General features: G+C 47.6%; 1 protein-coding gene across 1 annotated transcript; it reads left to right on the plus strand.

Annotated features, from left to right (window-relative positions):
- The first annotated feature begins 10,103 nt into the window (after positions 1-10,103).
- Positions 10,104-18,616, plus strand: LOC142201039 (retinoic acid receptor responder protein 2-like). The gene is made up of 6 exons (XM_075271854.1): positions 10,104-10,258; positions 12,848-13,072; positions 15,235-15,339; positions 16,528-16,626; positions 17,161-17,275; positions 18,342-18,616. The coding sequence occupies exons 2-5, from the start codon at positions 12,881-12,883 to the stop codon at positions 17,254-17,256; spliced, it is 492 nt and encodes a 163-aa protein (XP_075127955.1). The 5' UTR covers positions 10,104-10,258; positions 12,848-12,880; the 3' UTR covers positions 17,257-17,275; positions 18,342-18,616.
- Positions 18,617-20,108: the final 1,492 nt, after the last annotated feature.

Raw genomic sequence — 20,108 nt, forward strand, 5'->3', positions numbered from 1 at the left:
CCCAGTAACACCCAGTAAAATCCGCTACACCCTGGACCTTCTATAGAACTGCTCATTCTCTCAAAAAGAACAGTACAGACTGACACACAGGCACGTGAAGCTGTGAAGAAAGCCAGAGGCAGAATCTATAGCGGCTGCAATAATTATTAGAGATGAGCGAACACTAAAATGTTCGAGGTTCGAAATTCGATTCGAACAGCCGCTCAATGTTCGTGTGTTCGAACGGGTTTCGAACCCCATTATAGTCTATGGGGAACAGATACTCGTTAAGGGGGAAACCCAAATCCGTGTCTGGAGGGTCACCAAGTCCACTATGACAACCCAGGAAATGATGCCAACACCTCTGGAATGACACTGGGACAGCAGGGGAAGCATGTCTGGGGGCATCTAACACACCAAAGACCCTCTATTACTCCAACATCACAGCCTAACAACTACACACTTTACACACTTAATACCACCTCTCTGACAGTAGGAAAACACCTTGAAACATGTGTATTTGGCACTTGCAGTGAGGAGAGCTTGTCACCAGCAGTGAATTTGGCCCTTGTAGTAAGTTGAGGTTGGCACCAACATTTGTTTTGAAAATCAGGGTGGATTGAGCCTCTAACCAGCAGAGTTTGGGCAAATTCATGGTGGAGGGAGCCTCTAAAAACCCCAGTTTGGACCAATTCATGGTGGAGGGAGCCTCTAACCAGCCCAGTTTGGGCAAATTCATGGTGGAGGGAGCCTCTAAACAGCCCAGTTTGGGCAAATTCATGGTGGAGGGAGCCTCTAAACAGCCCAGTTTGGACCAATTAATGGTGGAGGGAGCCTCTAAAAAACCCAGTTTGGACCAATTCATGGTGGAGGGAGCCTCTAAACAGCCCAGTTTGGGCAAATTCATGGTGGAGGGAGCCTCTAACCAGCCCAGTTTGGACCAATTAATGGTGGAGGGAGCCTCTAAACAGCCAAGTTTTGGGAAATTCATGGTGGAGGGAGCCTCTAACCAGCCCAGTTTGGACCAATTCATGGTGGAGGGAGCCTCTAACCAGCCCAGTTTGGGCAAATTCATGGTGGAGGGAGCCTCTAAAAAACCCAGTTTGGACCAATTCATGGTGGAGGGAGCCTCTAACCAGCCTAGTTTGGACCAATTAATGGTGGAGGGAGCCTCTAAACAGCCAAGTTTGGACCAATTCATGGTGGAGGGAGCCTCTAACCAGCCCAGTTTGGACCAATTCATGGTGGAGGGAGCCTCTAACCAGCCCAGTTTGGGCAAATTCATGGTGGAGGGAGCCTCTAAACAGCCCAGTTTGGGCAAATTCATGGTGGAGGGAGCCTCTAACCAGCCCAGTTTGGACCAATTAATGGTGGAGGGAGCCTCTAAACAGCCAAGTTTTGGGAAATTCATGGTGGAGGGAGCCTCTAACCAGCCCAGTTTGGACCAATTCATGGTGGAGGGAGCCTCTAACCAGCCCAGTTTGGGCAAATTCATGGTGGAGGGAGCCTCTAAAAAACCCAGTTTGGACCAATTCATGGTGGAGGGAGCCTCTAACCAGCCCAGTTTGGGCAAATTCATGGTGGAGGGAGCCTCTAAACAGCCAAGTTTGGACCAATTCATGGTGGAGGGAGCCTCTAAAAAACCCAGTTTGGACCAATTCATGGTGGAGGGAGCCTCTAACCAGCCCAGTTTGGGCAAATTCATGGTGGAGGGAGCCTCTAAACAGCCCAGTTTGGGCAAATTCATGGTGGAGGGAGCCTCTAACCAGCCCAGTTTGGACCAATTAATGGTGGAGGGAGCCTCTAAACAGCCAAGTTTTGGGAAATTCATGGTGGAGGGAGCCCCTAAAAACCCCAGTTTGGACCAATTCATGGTGGAGGGAGCCTCTAAACAGCCCAGTTTGGGCAAATTCATGGTGGAGGGAGCCTCTAACCAGCCCAGTTTGGGCAAATTCATGGTGGAGGGAGCCTCTAAAAAACCCAGTTTGGACCAATTCATGGTGGAGGGAGCCTCTAACCAGCCCAGTTTGGGCAAATTCATGGTGGAGGGAGCCTCTAAACAGCCCAGTTTGGACCAATTCATGGTGGAGGGAGCCTCTAAAAAACCCAGTTTGGACCAATTCATGGTGGAGGGAGCCTCTAAACAGCCCAGGTTGGGCAAATTCATGGTGGAGGGAGCCTCTAACCAGCCCAGTTTGGACCAATTAATGGTGGAGGGAGCCTCTAAACAGCCCAGTTTTGGGAAATTCATGGTGGAGGGAGCCCCTAAAAACCCCAGTTTGGACCAATTCATGGTGGAGGGAGCCTCTAAACAGCCCAGTTTGGGCAAATTCATGGTGGAGGGAGCCTCTAACCAGCCCAGTTTGGACCAATTAATGGTGGAGGGAGCCTCTAAACAGCCAAGTTTTGGGAAATTCATGGTGGAGGGAGCCCCTAAAAACCCCAGTTTGGACCAATTCATGGTGGAGGGAGCCTCTAAACAGCCCAGTTTGGGCAAATTCATGGTGGAGGGAGCCTCTAACCAGCCCAGTTTGGACCAATTAATGGTGGAGGGAGCCTCTAAACAGCCAAGTTTTGGGAAATTCATGGTGGAGGGAGCCTCTAACCAGCCCAGTTTGGACCAATTCATGGTGGAGGGAGCCTCTAACCAGCCCAGTTTGGGCAAATTCATGGTGGAGGGAGCCTCTAAAAAACCCAGTTTGGACCAATTCATGGTGGAGGGAGCCTCTAACCAGCCCAGTTTGGGCAAATTCATGGTGGAGGGAGCCTCTAAACAGCCCAGTTTGGACCAATTCATGGTGGAGGGAGCCTCTAAACAGCCCAGTTTGGACCAATTAATGGTGGAGGGAGCCTCTAAACAGCCAAGTTTTGGGAAATTCATGGTGGAGGGAGCCTCTAACCAGCCCAGTTTGGACCAATTAATGGTGGAGGGAGCCTCTAAACAGCCAAGTTTTGGGAAATTCATGGTGGAGGGAGCCCCTAAAAACCCCAGTTTGGACCAATTCATGGTGGAGGGAGCCTCTAAACAGCCCAGTTTGGGCAAATTCATGGTGGAGGGAGCCTCTAACCAGCCCAGTTTGGACCAATTAATGGTGGAGGGAGCCTCTAAACAGCCAAGTTTTGGGAAATTCATGGTGGAGGGAGCCCCTAAAAACCCCAGTTTGGACCAATTCATGGTGGAGGGAGCCTCTAAACAGCCCAGTTTGGGCAAATTCATGGTGGAGGGAGCCTCTAACCAGCCCAGTTTGGACCAATTAATGGTGGAGGGAGCCTCTAAACAGCCAAGTTTTGGGAAATTCATGGTGGAGGGAGCCTCTAACCAGCCCAGTTTGGACCAATTCATGGTGGAGGGAGCCTCTAACCAGCCCAGTTTGGGCAAATTCATGGTGGAGGGAGCCTCTAAAAAACCCAGTTTGGACCAATTCATGGTGGAGGGAGCCTCTAACCAGCCCAGTTTGGACCAATTAATGGTGGAGGGAGCCTCTAAACAGCCAAGTTTGGACCAATTCATGGTGGAGGGAGCCTCTAACCAGCCCAGTTTGGACCAATTCATGGTGGAGGGAGCCTCTAACCAGCCCAGTTTGGGCAAATTCATGGTGGAGGGAGCCTCTAAACAGCCCAGTTTGGGCAAATTCATGGTGGAGGGAGCCTCTAACCAGCCCAGTTTGGACCAATTAATGGTGGAGGGAGCCTCTAAACAGCCAAGTTTTGGGAAATTCATGGTGGAGGGAGCCTCTAACCAGCCCAGTTTGGACCAATTCATGGTGGAGGGAGCCTCTAACCAGCCCAGTTTGGGCAAATTCATGGTGGAGGGAGCCTCTAAAAAACCCAGTTTGGACCAATTCATGGTGGAGGGAGCCTCTAACCAGCCCAGTTTGGGCAAATTCATGGTGGAGGGAGCCTCTAAAAAACCCAGTTTGGACCAATTCATGGTGGAGGGAGCCTCTAACCAGCCCAGTTTGGGCAAATTCATGGTGGAGGGAGCCTCTAAACAGCCCAGTTTGGGCAAATTCATGGTGGAGGGAGCCTCTAACCAGCCCAGTTTGGACCAATTAATGGTGGAGGGAGCCTCTAAACAGCCAAGTTTTGGGAAATTCATGGTGGAGGGAGCCCCTAAAAACCCCAGTTTGGACCAATTCATGGTGGAGGGAGCCTCTAAACAGCCCAGTTTGGGCAAATTCATGGTGGAGGGAGCCTCTAACCAGCCCAGTTTGGACCAATTAATGGTGGAGGGAGCCTCTAAACAGCCAAGTTTTGGGAAATTCATGGTGGAGGGAGCCTCTAACCAGCCCAGTTTGGACCAATTCATGGTGGAGGGAGCCTCTAACCAGCCCAGTTTGGGCAAATTCATGGTGGAGGGAGCCTCTAAAAAACCCAGTTTGGACCAATTCATGGTGGAGGGAGCCTCTAACCAGCCCAGTTTGGGCAAATTCATGGTGGAGGGAGCCTCTAAACAGCCCAGTTTGGGCAAATTCATGGTGGAGGGAGCCTCTAAACAGCCCAGTTTGGACCAATTCATGGTGGAGGGAGCCTCTAAACAGCCCAGTTTGGACCAATTAATGGTGGAGGGAGCCTCTAAACAGCCAAGTTTTGGGAAATTCATGGTGGAGGGAGCCTCTAAACAGCCCAGTTTGGGCAAATTCATGGTGGAGGGAGCCTCTAACCAGCCCAGTTTGGACCAATTAATGGTGGAGGGAGCCTCTAAACAGCCAAGTTTTGGGAAATTCATGGTGGAGGGAGCCTCTAACCAGCCCAGTTTGGACCAATTCATGGTGGAGGGAGCCTCTAAAAAACCCAGTTTGGACCAATTCATGGTGGAGGGAGCCTCTAAACAGCCCAGTTTGGGCAAATTCATGGTGGAGGGAGCCTCTAACCAGCCCAGTTTGGACCAATTAATGGTGGAGGGAGCCTCTAAACAGCCAAGTTTGGACCAATTCATGGTGGAGGGAGCCTCTAAAAAACCCAGTTTGGACCAATTCATGGTGGAGGGAGCCTCTAAACAGCCCAGTTTGGGCAAATTCATGGTGGAGGGAGCCTCTAAACAGCCCAGTTTGGGCAAATTCATGGTGGAGGGAGCCTCTAACCAGCCCAGTTTGGACCAATTAATGGTGGAGGGAGCCTCTAAACAGCCAAGTTTTGGGAAATTCATGGTGGAGGGAGCCCCTAAAAACCCCAGTTTGGACCAATTCATGGTGGAGGGAGCCTCTAAACAGCCCAGTTTGGGCAAATTCATGGTGGAGGGAGCCTCTAAAAACCCCCAATTTGGACCAATTCATGGTGGAGGGAGCCTCTAAAAACCCCAGTTTGGACCAATTCATGGTGGAGGGAGCCTCTAAAAACCCCAGTTTGGACCAATTCATGGTGGAGGGAGCCGCTAAACAGCCCAGTTTGGACCAATTCATGGTGGAGGGAGCCTCTAACCAGCAGAGTTGGTGGAAATCAGGGTGGAGGGAGCCTCTAACCAGCAGAGTTGGGGGAAATCAGGGTGGAGGGAGCCTAGTATTAGCAGAATTGTGCAACGCTTATGGTGGATGAGTATGAGGATGCGGAGGAATTGGAGAGGTTGAGTACAGACATGGAGTTTCATGTTGGGGTGCTTTACACAGGTGGGCACAAAAATGACGGCTCTACCCAGTGGTGGTTCATTTTTATCAAAGTGAGCCGGTCGGCACTCTCAGCTGACAGACGGGTGCGCTTGTCAGTGATGATGCCACCGGCTGCACTGAACACCCTCTCAGATAGGACGCTGGCGGCAGGACAGGACAGCACCTCCAAGGCATATAGGGCAAGTTCAAGCCACAGGTCCAACTTCGACACCCAATACGTGTAGGGCGCAGAGGGGTCGGAGAGGACAGGGCTGTGGTCGGAAAGGTATTCCCGCAACATGCGCCTATACTTCTCACGCCTGGTGACACTAGGACCCTCCGTGGCGGCACTTTGGCGAGGGGGTGCCATCAAGGTGTCCCAGACCTTAGACAGTGTGCCCCTCGTTTGTGTGGACCGGTGAGCACTTGGTTGCCTACTGGAGGAACTGCCCTCCCTGCCGCCAACGTCACATGCTGGAAACATCTCCATCATATTCTGCACCAATTGCCTGTGGGAAGCATTGATGCGATTGGCCCTCCCCTCTACCGGAATAAAAGACGAGATGTTGTTTTTATACCGGGGGTCAAGGATAGCAAAGATCCAGTACTGGTTGTCCTCCATGATTTTGACAATACGCTTGTCGGTTGTAAAGCACCCCAACATGAACTCAGCCATGTCTGCCACAGTGTTAGTTGGCATGACTCCTCTGGCCCCACCGGAAAGTTCAATCTCCATTTCCTCCTCATCCTCCATGTCTACCCATCCGCGCTGCAACAATGGGACGATTCGAAGTTGCCCGGAAGCCTCCTGTATCACCATCACATCATCGGACAACTCTTCTTCCTCCTCCTCCTCCTCCTCCTCCTCCTCCATTAAACGCGATGAAGCGGACAGATGTGTGGACCTACTCTCCAGCTGTGACGGATCGGATGCTATCCCTAACTCCTCTGTGTGATCTGAGTTATCCCTGATGTCAATCAGGGATTCTCTCAGAACACACAAGAGCGGGATTGTAAGGCTCACCATCGCATCCTCAGAGCTCACCCTCCTTGTGGACTCCTCAAACACCCGTAGGATGTCACAAAGGTCTCTCATCCATGGCCACTCATGGATGTGAAACTGAGGCAGCTGACTTTGTGGCACCCTAGGGTTTTGTAGCTGGTATTCCATCAAAGGTCTCTGCTGCTCAACCACTCTATTCAACATCTGAAACGTTGAGTTCCAGCGTGTGGGGACGTCGCACAAAAGCCGGTGTTGTGGCACATGCAGGCGTTGCTGGAGTGATTTTAAGCTAGCAGCGGCTACTGTCGACTTGCGAAAGTGGGCGCACATGCGCCGCACTTTCACCAGTAGCTCTGGAACATTGGGGTAGCTCTTTAGGAAACGTTGCACCACTAGGTTGAAGACGTGGGCCAGGCATGGAACATGTTGGAGTCCGGCAAGCTCCAGAGCTGCTACCAGGTTCCGGCCGTTATCACAAACGACCATGCCTGGGCCCAGGTGCAGCGGCTCAAACCATATTGCCGTCTCATCGAGGAGGGCATCCCTCACCTCGGAGGCAGTGTGCTGTCTGTCCCCCAAGCTGATCAGCTTCAGCACAGCCTGCTGACGTCTACCAACGCCAGTGCTGCAACGTTTCCAACTCGTAGCTGGGGTCAATCTAACAGCGGAGGAGGAGGCGGTGGCGGAGGAGGAGGCGGTGGCGGAGGAGGAGGCGGTAGAGGAGGAGGAGGAGGGGGGTGTTCTTCTCGTGTCCCTGCCAGGAATGTTAGGCGGGGAGACGAGGTACACCGGGCCAGTTTGGGAAGCAGTCCCAGCCTCAACTACATTCACCCAGTGTGCCGTCAGTGAAATGTAGCGTCCCTGTCCGCATGCACTTGTCCACGCGTCGGTGGTCAAGTGGACCTTTGTGCAAAGCGCGGAACTAAGGGCCCGCCTGATGTTGAGTGACACGTGCTGGTGCAAGGCGGGGACGGCACACCGGGAGAAGTAGTGACGGCTAGGGACGGCATAGCGAGGTGCCGCAGTTGCCATCAGGTCCAGGAAGGCGGGAGTTTCAACAAGCCGGAACGCCAACATCTCCTGGGCCAGCAGTTTAGCGATGTTGGCGTTCAAGGCTTGCGCGTGTGGGTGGTTAGCAGTGTATTTCTGCCGCCGCTCCAATGTCTGAGAGATGGTGGGTTGTTGTAAAGAAGCGCCTGATGGTGCCTTTGATGGTGCAGGAGAAGGAGATAAGACAGGAACAGGGGAGGATGAGGGAGAAGTCAACAAAGTGGCGGAGGCAGATGAAGTGGTGTCCTGGCTCGTCCTCTGGAGTGCATCGCCAGCACAGTCAGCAGTGGCAGTGGCAGAGGCAGTGGCAGAGGCAGTGGCAGTGGCGTGAACGGCAGGTGGCCTTTGTCCTGCCGTTGCTGCCTGCCACTGATTCCAGTGCTTGGATTCCAAATGACGGCGCATTGAAGTGGTGGACAGGTTGCTCTTCTCAGAGCCCCTAATCAATTTCGAGAGGCAAATTGTGCAGACAACACTATATCTGTCCTCGGCGCATTCCTTGAAAAAACTCCACACCTTCGAGAAACGTGCCCTCGAGGTGGGAGTTTTTCGGGGCTGGGTACGAACTGGAACATCTTGGGAGATTCCGGGTGTGGCCTGGCTTCGCCTAAGCTGCTGACCTCTGCCTCTGCCTCTAGCTACCCTTTTTGGTGCTGCACCTGCCTCAACATCCACACTACTTTCCCCGCTTGACATCCCCCCTGTCCAGGTCGGGTCAGTGTCCTCATCATCCACCACTTCCTCTTCCAACTCCTGTCTCATCTCCTCCTCCCGCACAATGCGCCGGTCAACTGGATGCCCTGACGGCAACTGCGTCACATCATCGTCGATGAGGGTGGGTTGCTGGTCATCCACCACCAAATCGAACGGAGATGGAGGAGACTCTAGTGTTTGAGCATCTGGACACAGATGCTCCTCTGTTAGGTTCGTGGAATCGTGACGTGGAGAGGCAGGTTGAGGGACAATGAAAGGAGCGGAGAACAGCTCTGGGGAGCAGGGACAGTTTGGGTTATTGTTCTGTAAAGCTTCGGAATTTTGGGAGGAAGGAAGACAAGACTGTTGGGTAATAGGAGGAGAGGAGGCAGAGTCTGACTGGCTGCTGGACAATGTGCTGTAAGCGTTCTCTGACAGCCATTGCAAGACCTGTTCCTGGTTCTCGGGCCTACTAAGGTTTGTACCCTGCAGTTTAGTTAATGTGGCAAGCAACCCTGGCACTGTGGAGTGGCGCAATGCTTGCTGCCCCACAGGAGTAGGCACGGGACGCCCTGTGGCTTCACTGCTACCTTGCTCCCCAGAACCATTCCCCCGACCTCGCCCACGGCCTCGTCCACGTCCCTTTCCGGGAGCCTTGCGCATTTTGAATTCCTAGTTAGAAATTGGCACTGTATACCAGTAGTAAAAATTGTGGGTGCACGTAACCCCAATATATTCTTTGAATTACCAGTCAGAAACTGGCACTATATGGCAGTAGCAAGAAATGAGGGTATTTATAACCCCAATATATTCTTTGAATTCCCAGTCAGACAATGGCACTGTATACCAGTAGTAAAAATTGTGGGTGCACGTAACCCCAATATATTCTTTGAATTCCCAGTCAGACAATGGCACTATATACCAGTAGCAAGAAATGAGGGTATTTATAACCCCAATATATTCTTTGAATTACCAGTCAGAAACTGGCACTATATGGCAGTAGCAAAAATAGTGGGTGTATATAGCCCCAATTCTATTGCTAGGGGACTTGCAGGGTATTTCTGGGGTGAAAGGGGGGGGGCACACCGTTGGAACGGGTATCGGGGGTATATATCGGGTATACGGGAATACACTGACAGTGTATTCCATTCAGGATCCTGGGAAAGCTGGGTTGCGGCGATTGAGCCCGTCAGTGCCACGTTACACTGACAAGCTTCTCCCTGGAATTTAGCTCTTACAAGAGCTGTTGTGGTTGTCTTCTCCTTCCTATCCTAGCCTGTCCCTGCCTACCCAGAATCTAAGCCCTAGCTAACTGGACGGAAACCTCCGTCCTCGGTGAATTGCAAGCTCAGAATGACGCGAACCTGGGCGGCGCTGTTCTTTTAAATTAGAGGTCACATGTTTTCGGCAGCCAATGGGTTTTGCCTACTTTTTTCAACGTCACCGGTGTCGTAGTTCCTGTCCCACCTACCCTGCGCTGTTATTGGAGCAAAAAAGGCGCCAGGGAAGGTGGGAGGGGAATCGAGTAATGGCGCACTTTACCACGCGGTGTTCGATTCGATTCGAACATGCCGAACAGCCTAATATCCGATCGAACATGAGTTCGATAGAACACTGTTCGCTCATCTCTAGTAATCACTGATTCTTCATATAATAAAATTAGTAAAGCATTCAGAGTCGCCTTCTTTACAGCCGGACCCGACCCCTTTAAAATAGTTGGCAAAACATCAAGACATGAGAGGCTTCGGAGCAGTCACCAGACTCTTCACAGTTCGGGTCTCTGCAGTCACTTTGTCCTTCCGTTGTTGGAGTTGTTGTTCTCGTGAGGTCACCGCTGCTTCCTCCTTTTCCCCTCCTATCGCTCGCTTCCTCTCATACTGCCATAATCCCCCCAGTCTGTACACGGAGGGACCCCAGGACAGTCGAGAGCCGCACCGTGTGGAGCTGTGTACGTATTACATGACTTCTGTGTCTTGTCCTGATTCTTCCTGTTCAGTTACTGATTCTGGAATCTCTTTTTGGGTTATTTGTACTTCAGGACTATTGTTTGTACGTGAAAGTGTCTTTTCCAGGACAACAAATGTATCATCTCCTCCGTGATATGTAAAGGGTCGGAAATTCTAATGATAAGGATATACGGAGAATAATAAGGGAATGTAAATGTCACTGACATGGCTGATAACAGATAGTAATAGATTGTATTCCCCTGTCCTACAGTCGGCCTCTCCCCTCCTGACATGGCTGATAACAGATAGTAATAGATTGTATTCTCCTGTCCTACAGTCGGCCTCTCCCCTCCTGACATGGCTGATAACAGATAGTAATAGATTGTATTCCCCTGTCCTACAGTCGGCCTCTCCTCTCCTGACATGGCTGATAACAGATAGTAATAGATTGTATTCCCCTGTCCTACAGTCGGCCTCTCCTCTCCTGACATGGCTGATAACAGATAGTAATAGATTGTATTCCCCTGTCCTACAGTCGGCCTCTCCCCTCCTGACATGGCTGATAACAGATAGTAATAGATTGTATTCCCCTGTACTACAGTCGGCCTCTCCTCTCCTGACATGGCTGATAACAGATAGTAATAGATCGTATTCCCCTGTCCTACAGTCGGCCTCTCCCCTCCTGACATGGCTGATAACAGATAGTAATAGATTGTATTCTCCTGTACTACAGTCGGCCTCTCCTCTCCTGACATGGCTGATAACAGATAGTAATAGATCGTATTCCCCTGTCCTACAGTCGGCCTCTCCCCTCCTGACATGGCTGATAACAGATAGTAATAGATTGTATTCCCCTGTCCTACAGTCGGCCTCTCCTCCCCTGACATGGCTGATAACAGATAGTAATAGATTGTATTCCCCTGTCCTACAGTCGGCCTCTCCTGACATGGCTGATAACAGATAGTAATAGATTGTATTCCCCTGTCCTACAGTCGGCCTCTCCTGACATGGCTGATAACAGATAGTAATAGATTGTATTCTCCTGTCCTACAGTCGGCCTCTCCTCTCCTGACATGGCTGATAACAGATAGTAATAGATTGTATTCCCCTGTCCTACAGTCGGCCTCTCCTGACATGGCTGATAACAGATAGTAATAGATTGTATTCTCCTGTCCTACAGTCGGCCTCTCCTCTCCTGACATGGCTGATAACAGATAGTAATAGATTGTATTCTCCTGTCCTACAGTCGGCCTCTCCTCTCCTGACATGGCTGATAACAGATAGCAATAGATTGTATTCCCCTGTCCTACAGTCGGCCTCTCCTGACATGGCTGATAACAGATAGTAATAGATTGTATTCCCCTGTCCTACAGTCGGCCTCTCCTCTCCTGACATGGCTGATAACAGATAGTAATAGATTGTATTCCCCTGTCCTACAGTCGGCCTCTCCTCTCCTGACATGGCTGATAACAGATAGTAATAGATTGTATTCTCCTGTCCTACAGTCGGCCTCTCCTGACATGGCTGATAACAGATAGTAATAGATTGTATTCCCCTGTCCTACAGTCGGCCTCTCCTCTCCTGACATGGCTGATAACAGATAGTAATAGCTTTCACCTCCATGTTGCAGATCACTCTCAGGTTGGTGTTGCGGCGCCCCTCGCTGCTGGAATGTTGTCGCTTCCTGTAAACAGTGACTAATTGTTTCCTCCATTGGTCGGTGACTAAATGTGTCCTGAGGGAAAGCAGTTTTGTTGTTTTGGGATAAACAAGAATTCTTAACCCTTTGTATTACGGCCCAGTATATAAGGGACAATAACTAGAGATGGGGGAGTAGTATTTGATCGATTACCTCGCTGCCATAGGAAGATTCGATGCGCTTTACCCCTTGGTGTTCGGCCGCTTACACGCATTCCTATGGCAGCGAGGTATTTGATCGCATACTACTCGCTCATCTCTAATAATAAGCAGTCCTTTATTCTCATGACTGCAGCTCTGGCTGTGACTGGAGTATAAGACGTGACGTACCAATTCACACTGTCACTACATGAGCAGACATACCGGTACCCGCTATTCATTGATGGTGTCGGCCATTTCCACCAGTCTCCATGGACAAACATTAGCAGTAAAGCAGGAGGTAGTAAAAGGGCCTCAGTGATGGTGACAACAGCCCCAAACAATACATAGAGTAAAGATCTCCATGTTCAATGCCAAGAGGAGGCCGGACCGGGGGAAAGTCGGGGTCAGAAGAGGACACTCACGGCTGCCATGTACTGGTGCTCTGAGGGTCCAGTGTCGTACTGGGGTGTCTAGGGGCCCACTGCCAGGACCCCTGCAGATCAGCTGTACCAAGACAGACTGGCTAAAGGTAATAATATATCAGGAGCCATGCTGCTCACCACTGCACAACCTAAACCCTAATACTCTATATGGCCAGTGAGCAGCGCGGCTCCTAGAATTGTCACCATTACCTATAGCCGCATTGTCCTGGAGTAGCTGATCTGCAGAGGTCCTGGCGGTTGGACTCCCACAGATGTAATATGTAATATCTAGTAGATCAGTGCAAATAATCTATTATTGTCTTCTACAAGTCACAGGGAACAAAGAAACTGACACTGCTCACCATGAAGACAGCGGCCATAGCCTGGGGCATCGTATCTGCTCTACTGGTTGTCAGCACCGAAAGTCAGAGCACAACAGAAGAGTTGTCAGAGATCCAGAACAAAGCGCTGAAAATGATCATGGAGTATTTCCATAAGAAGGATCACATCAAGAACGGATTCAAAGTGACCGAACTGAAGAAAGCCATCGAGATAGTAAGTGTCCTGAAGGAGAGGCAAACAGCACGTAGGGGGCAGTATATAGCAGTTATATCCTAGTACATAGGAGTAGTATTATAGCAGTTATATCCTAGTACATAGGAGTAGTATTATAGTAGTTATATCCTAGTACATAGGAGGTAGTATTATAGTAGTTATATTCTTGTACATAGGAGTAGTATTATAGTAGTTATATTCTTGTACATAGGAGTAGTATTATAGTAGTTATATTCTTGTACATAGGAGGTAGTATTATAGTAGTTATATTCTTGTATATAGGAGTAGTATTATAGTAGTTATATTCTTGTACATAGGAGGTAGTATTATAGTAGTTATATTCTTGTACATAGGAGTAGTATTATAGTAGTTATATTCTTGTACATAGGAGTAGTATTATAGTAGTTATATTCTTGTACATAGGAGCAGTATTATAGTAGTTATATTCTTGTACATAGGAGCAGTATTATAGTAGTTATATTCTTGTACATAGGAGTAGTATTATAGTAGTTATATTCTTGTACATAGGAGCAGTATTATAGTAGTTATATTATTGTACATAGGAGGTAGTATTATAGTAGTTATATTCTTGTACATAGGAGTAGTATTATAGTAGTTATATTCTTGTACATAGGAGTAGTATTATAGTAGTTATATTCTAGTACATAGGAGTAGTATTATAGTAGTTATATTCTAGTACATAAGAGGTAGTATTATAGTAGTTATATTCTTGTACATAGGAGGTAGTATTATAGTAGTTATATTCTTGTACATAAGAGCAGTATTATAGTAGTTATATTCTTGTACATAGGAGGTAGTATTATAGTAGTTATATTCTTGTACATAGGAGGTAGTATTATAGTAGTTACTGTATATTCTTGTACATAGGAGTAGTATTATAGTAGTTATATTCTTGTACATAGGAGTAGTATTATAGTAGTTATATTCTTGTACATAGGAGTAGTATTATAGTAGTTATATTCTTGTACATAGGAGCAGTAGTATTATAGTAGTTATATTCCTGTACATAGGAGGTAGTATTATAGTAGTTATATTCTTGTACATAGGAGGTAGTATTATAGTAGTTACTGTATATTCTTGTACATAGGAGTAGTATTATAGTAGTTATATTCTTGTACATAGGAGTAGTATTATAGTAGTTATATTCTTGTACATAGGAGTAGTATTATAGTAGTTATATTCTTGTACATAGGAGTAGTATTATAGTAGTTATATTCTTGTACATAGGAGGTAGTATTATAGTAGTTATATTCTTGTACATAGGAGCAGTATTATAGTAGTTATATTCTTGTACATAGGAGTAGTATTATAGTAGTTATATTCTTGTACATAGGAGCAGTATTATAGTAGTTATATTCTTGTACATAGGAGGTAGTATTATAGTAGTTATATTCTTGTACATAGGAGTAGTATTATAGTAGTAATATTCTTGTACATAGGAGTAGTATTATAGTAGTTATATTCTTGTACATAGGAGCAGTATTATAGTAGTTATATTCTTGTACATAGGAGTAGTATTATAGTAGTTATATTCTTGTACATAGGAGCAGTATTATAGTAGTTATATTCTTGTACATAGGAGCAGTATTATAGTAGTTATATTCTTGTACATAGGAGCAGTATTATAGTAGTTATATTCTTGTACATAGGAGTAGTATTATAGTAGTTATATTCTTGTACATAGGAGCAGTATTATAGTAGTTATATTCTTGTACATAGGAGTAGTATTATAGTAGTTATATTCTTGTACATAGGAGTAGTATTATAGTAGTTATATTCTTGTACATAGGAGCAGTATTATAGTAGTTATATTCTTGTACATAGGAGCAGTATTATAGTAGTTATATTCTTGTACATAGGAACACTATAATAATAATTAAACTAGATTCATGTCACCGCTTGCTCTACTTTTGGAATTTGGTTGCCCATTCTGCTTTAAAAATGCGGAGAGAAAAGTTCTACAAGTATTTTTTGAGCAGACTCCTGGTGGACTGGCTTTTTAAGTGAATTGGTTTTCTTAAGTCCCCATGTGGCCCCAAAGAACAGAAAACCGTCACAGGTGTGAACCTAGCGTAAGAGGGACATTCCTATTTATCAATTAATTGTTATGACAGATCAATTTCTCTCTTGTTTCCTCCTAGGACTATAGAACTGGTATTTTTGTGAACTTAGAATTTGCTCTGAAACAGACAATTTGCCATAAAAATCTCTGGAGTAAGCCAGACTGTGAGTTGGTGAAAAATGGGGTAAGTTTGTTTCTCTGGACCTGTTTTAAAAAGAAAAATTGCACTTATTCTGTACTGATCCTGAGTTACATCCTGTATTATACCCCAGAGCTGCGCTCACTATTCTGCTGGTGCAGTCACTGTGTACATACATTACATTACTTATCCTGTATTATACCCCAGAGCTGCGCTCACTATTCTGCTGGTACAGTCACTGTGTACATACATTACTTATCCTGTATTATACTCCAGAGCTGCGCTCACTATTCTGCTGGTGCAGTCACTGTGTACATACATTACATTACTTATCCTGTATTATACCCCAGAGCTGCGCTCACTATTCTGCTGGTACAGTCACTGTGTACATACATTATATTACTTATCCTGTATTATACTCCAGAGCTGCGCTCACTATTCTGCTGGTACAGTCACTGTGTACATACATTATATTACTTATCCTGTATTATACACCAGAGCTGCGCTCACTATTCTGCTGGTGCAGTCACTGTGTACATACATTACATTACTTATCCTGTATTATACCCCAGAGCTGCGCTCACTATTCTGCTGGTGCAGTCACTGTGTACATACATTACATTACTTATCCTGTATTATACTCCAGAGCTGCACTCACTATTCTGCTGGTACAGTCACTGTGTACATACATTACATTACTTATCCTGTATTATACTCCAGAGCTGCGCTCACTATTCTGCTGGTCACTGTGTACATACATTAAATTACTTATCCTGTATTATACTCCAGAGCTGCACTCACTATTCTGCTGGTACAGTCACTGTGTACATACATTACATTACTTATCCTGTATTATACTCCGGAGCTGCGCTCACTATTCTGCTGGTGCAGTCACTGTGTACATACATTACATTACTTATCCTGTATTATACTCCAGAGCTGCGCTCACTATTCTGCTGGTGCAGTCACTGTGTACATACATTACATTACTTATCCTGTATTATACTCCAGAGCTGCACTCACTATTCTGCTGGTACAGTCACTGTGTACATACATTACATTACTTATCCTGTATTATACTCCGGAGCTGCGCTCACTATTCTGCTGGTGCAGTCACTGTGTACATACATTACATTACTTATCCTGTATTATACTCCGGAGCTGCGCTCACTATTCTGCTGGTGCAGACACTGATGTTGGTTGGTGACTACCTCTTCTCTCTCCCCCATACAGAGGACATTTAATTGCTTCGGCTGCTATAAGTTCTATTACGACTCCCATAAGGTCCTGTCTCAGCTCATTGAGTGTGTCCGGGAGCACCAGGTGGATCAGGTAACATTTACAATATTTCTTGCATTTGCTTTCATTCATTTCCATCTATTTTGCCGTTACGTCATGTAGTCAGCGTTGCATTCACACGGAGTAACGTGTCGCGTGATGTGGCACATATACGGCGTGTGAGACTTTGAGCGCCGTATACGCTCCCATTGATTTCAATGGGAGCCGGGATTGTATACGCCGCGTTATTTTGCGCCATATAATCACGGCCACAAAATAACGTGGGGTATACGCTCCTAACTCCCATTGAAATGAATAGGAGCATTTTGAGCGCGTCATCTGCCGGTACGTGTATACCTGACAGATTGCGCTCCACTTTCCTCCGTGTGAACTCCCCCTGAAATCAATGGGAGCGTATATGGCGCTCAAAATCTCATACAGCGTATACGTGCCAGGTCACACAGCACGTTACTCCGTGTGAATGCACCCGAGTGATTTTGTGGGATGTTTGTTTTTGGATCTACCTGCGCATATTATCTCATTGTATGTCTAAGCCCTGATGAAGATCCCTGTTCTATATGTACCCAGAGGAGAACCGAGAACAGGAACAGGAGCTGCAAAGAGGTGGAGCTGAAGCAAGGAGAACTCAAACCGGGGACCTATGGCTTCCTGACCTCTCAATGAGCCTGACTATGGGCCAATGGTAAGAACCTGTATCTAATCCTATCCCGTGTGATACTGTATACTGAGCCGTGTATCTAATCCTATCCTGTGTGATACTGTATACTGAGCCGTGTATCTAATCCTATCCCGTGTGATACTGTATACTGAGCCGTGTATCTAATCCTATCCCGTGTGATACTGTATACTGAGCTGTGTATCTAATCCGATCCTGTGTGATACTGTATACTGAGCTGTGTATCTAATCCTATCCTGTGTGATACTATATACTGAGCTGTGTATCTAATCCTATCCTGTGTGATACTGTATACTGAGCTGTGTATCTAATCCTATCCTGTGTGATACTGTATACTGAGCTGTATCTAATCCTATCCTGTGTGATACTGTATACTGAGTTGTGTATCTAATCCTATCCCGTGTGATACTGTATACTGAGTTGTGTATCTAATCCTATCCTGTGTGATATTGTATACTGAGCTGTGTATCTAATCCTATCCTGTGTGATACTGTATACTGAGTTGTGTATCTAATCCTATCCTGTGTGATACTGTATACTGAGTTGTGTATCTAATCCTATCCTGTGTGATACTGTATACTGAGCTGTGTATCTAATCCTATCCTGTGTGATACTGTATACTGAGCTGTGTATCTAATCCTATCCTGTGTGATACAGTATACTGAGCCGTGTATCTAATCCTATCCTGTGTGATACAGTATACTGAGCCGTGTATCTAATCCTATCCTGTGTGATACTGTATACTGAGCTTTGTATCTAATCCTATCCTGTGTGATACTGTATACTGAGCTGTGTATCTAATCCTATCCTGTGTGATACTGTATACTGAGCTGTGTATCTAATCCTATCCTGTGTGATACTATATACTGAGCTGTCCCTTCCCTTCATTTTGTGGCTCCTGCTCCCCCGCACAGTGATATACTGATACGCTATATGTAGATACCTGTATATAACATGCTGCACATATTACAGGGGTTCCTGATGTGTCGCTGCCCCCTGCTGGCGGTATAGTGTATAGTACAGGGGTGTGAGTATTTTTGCACCTTCCTCTCATGTATGACTTGTATTGCAGATCCTCCGTGGGATGTAGATGGAGCGCCCCCCAATGTACGGGAGGGAAGAGACCCGTCCATAGCGGCCTATACTCTGTACTGTACAGTATATAGCATATCAGCACTATAGATATATCACACACTGAGCTCTAGAGGACTCGGAGAAGCCCAGATGATGGCGCCACCTGCCGAAAGAAGAGGGCGTGATGGGAGATGGCTATGTGACCCCGGGGTGTCTATAGCATTCAAGTCTAGAATAATGTGCACTGAACCTAATAAAATACCATAAAATAAAGATATGTGTGATATTATTACATCAGAAGGCGGGGCAGTGATGTCATGGGGTGTCAGTGATGTATGAGGAGGAGGGGCGGTGATGTCATGGGGTGTCAGTGATGTATGAGGAGGAGGGGCGGTGATGTCATGGGGTGTCAGTGATGTATGAGGAGGAGGGGGAGGTGATGTCATGGGGTGTCAGTGATGTATGAGGAGGAGGGGGAGGTGATGTCATGGGGTGTCAGTGATGTATGAGGAGGAGGGGGAGGTGATGTCATGGGGTGTCAGTGATGTATGAGGAGGGGGAGGTGATGTCATGGGGTGTCAGAGATGTATGAGGAGGGGCGGTGATGTCATAGGGTGTCAGTGATGTATGAGGAGGGGGAGGTGATGTCATGGGGTGTCAGAGATGTATGAGGAGGAGGGGCAGGTGATGTCATGGGGTGTCAGTGATGTATGAGGAGGAGGGGCAGGTGATGTCATGGGGTGTCAGTGATGTATGAGGAGGGGGAGGTGATGTCATGGGGTGTCAGAGATGTATGAGGAGGGGCGGTGATGTCATGGGGTGTCAGTGATGTATGAGGAGGAGGGGCAGGTGATGTCATGGGGTGTCAGTGATGTATGAGGAGGGGGAGGTGATGTCATGGGGTGTCAGAGATGTATGAGGAGGGGCGGTGATGTCATGGGGTGTCAGTGATGTATGAGGAGGAGGGGCAGGTGATGTCATGGGGTGTCAGTGATGTATGAGGAGGGGGAGGTGATGTCATGGGGTGTCAGAGATGTATGAGGAGGGGCGGTGATGTCATGGGGTGTCAGTGATGTATGAGGAGGAGGGGCGGTGATGTCATGGGGTGTCAGAGATGTATGAGGAGGGGCGGTGATGTCATGGGGTGTCAGTGATGTATGAGGAGGGGGAGGTGATGTCATGGGGTGTCAGTTATGTATGAGGAGGAGGGGCGGTGATGTCATGGGGTGTCAGTGATGTATGAGGAGGAGGGGCGGTGATGTCATGGGGTGTCAGAGATGTATGAGGAGGGGCGGTGATGTCATGGGGTGTCAGTGATGTATGAGGAGGGGGAGGTGATGTCATGGGGTGTCAGTTATGTATGAGGAGGAGGGGCGGTGATGTCATGGGGTGTCAGTGATGTATGAGGAGGGGGAGGTGATGTCATGGGGTGTCAGTGATGTATGAGGAGGGGGAGGTGATGTCATGGGGTGTCAGTGATGTATGAGGAGGAGGGGCAGGTGATGTCATGGGGTGTCAGTGATGTATGAGGAGGGGCGGTGATGTCATGGGGTGTCAGTGATGTATGAGGAGGGGGGGCGGTGATGTCATGGAGTGTCAGTGATGTATGAGGAGGAGGGGGAGGTGATGTCATGGGGTGTCAGTTATGTATGAGGAGGGGCGGTGATGTCATGGGGTGTCAGTGATGTATGAGGAGGGGGAGGTGATGTCATGGGGTGTCAGTGATGTATGAGGAGGGGGAGGTGATGTCATGGGGTGTCAGAGA

The sequence above is a fragment of the Leptodactylus fuscus genome, chromosome 4 (genome assembly GCF_031893055.1).
Source record: "Leptodactylus fuscus isolate aLepFus1 chromosome 4, aLepFus1.hap2, whole genome shotgun sequence".
Classification (NCBI taxonomy): domain Eukaryota; kingdom Metazoa; phylum Chordata; class Amphibia; order Anura; family Leptodactylidae; genus Leptodactylus; species Leptodactylus fuscus.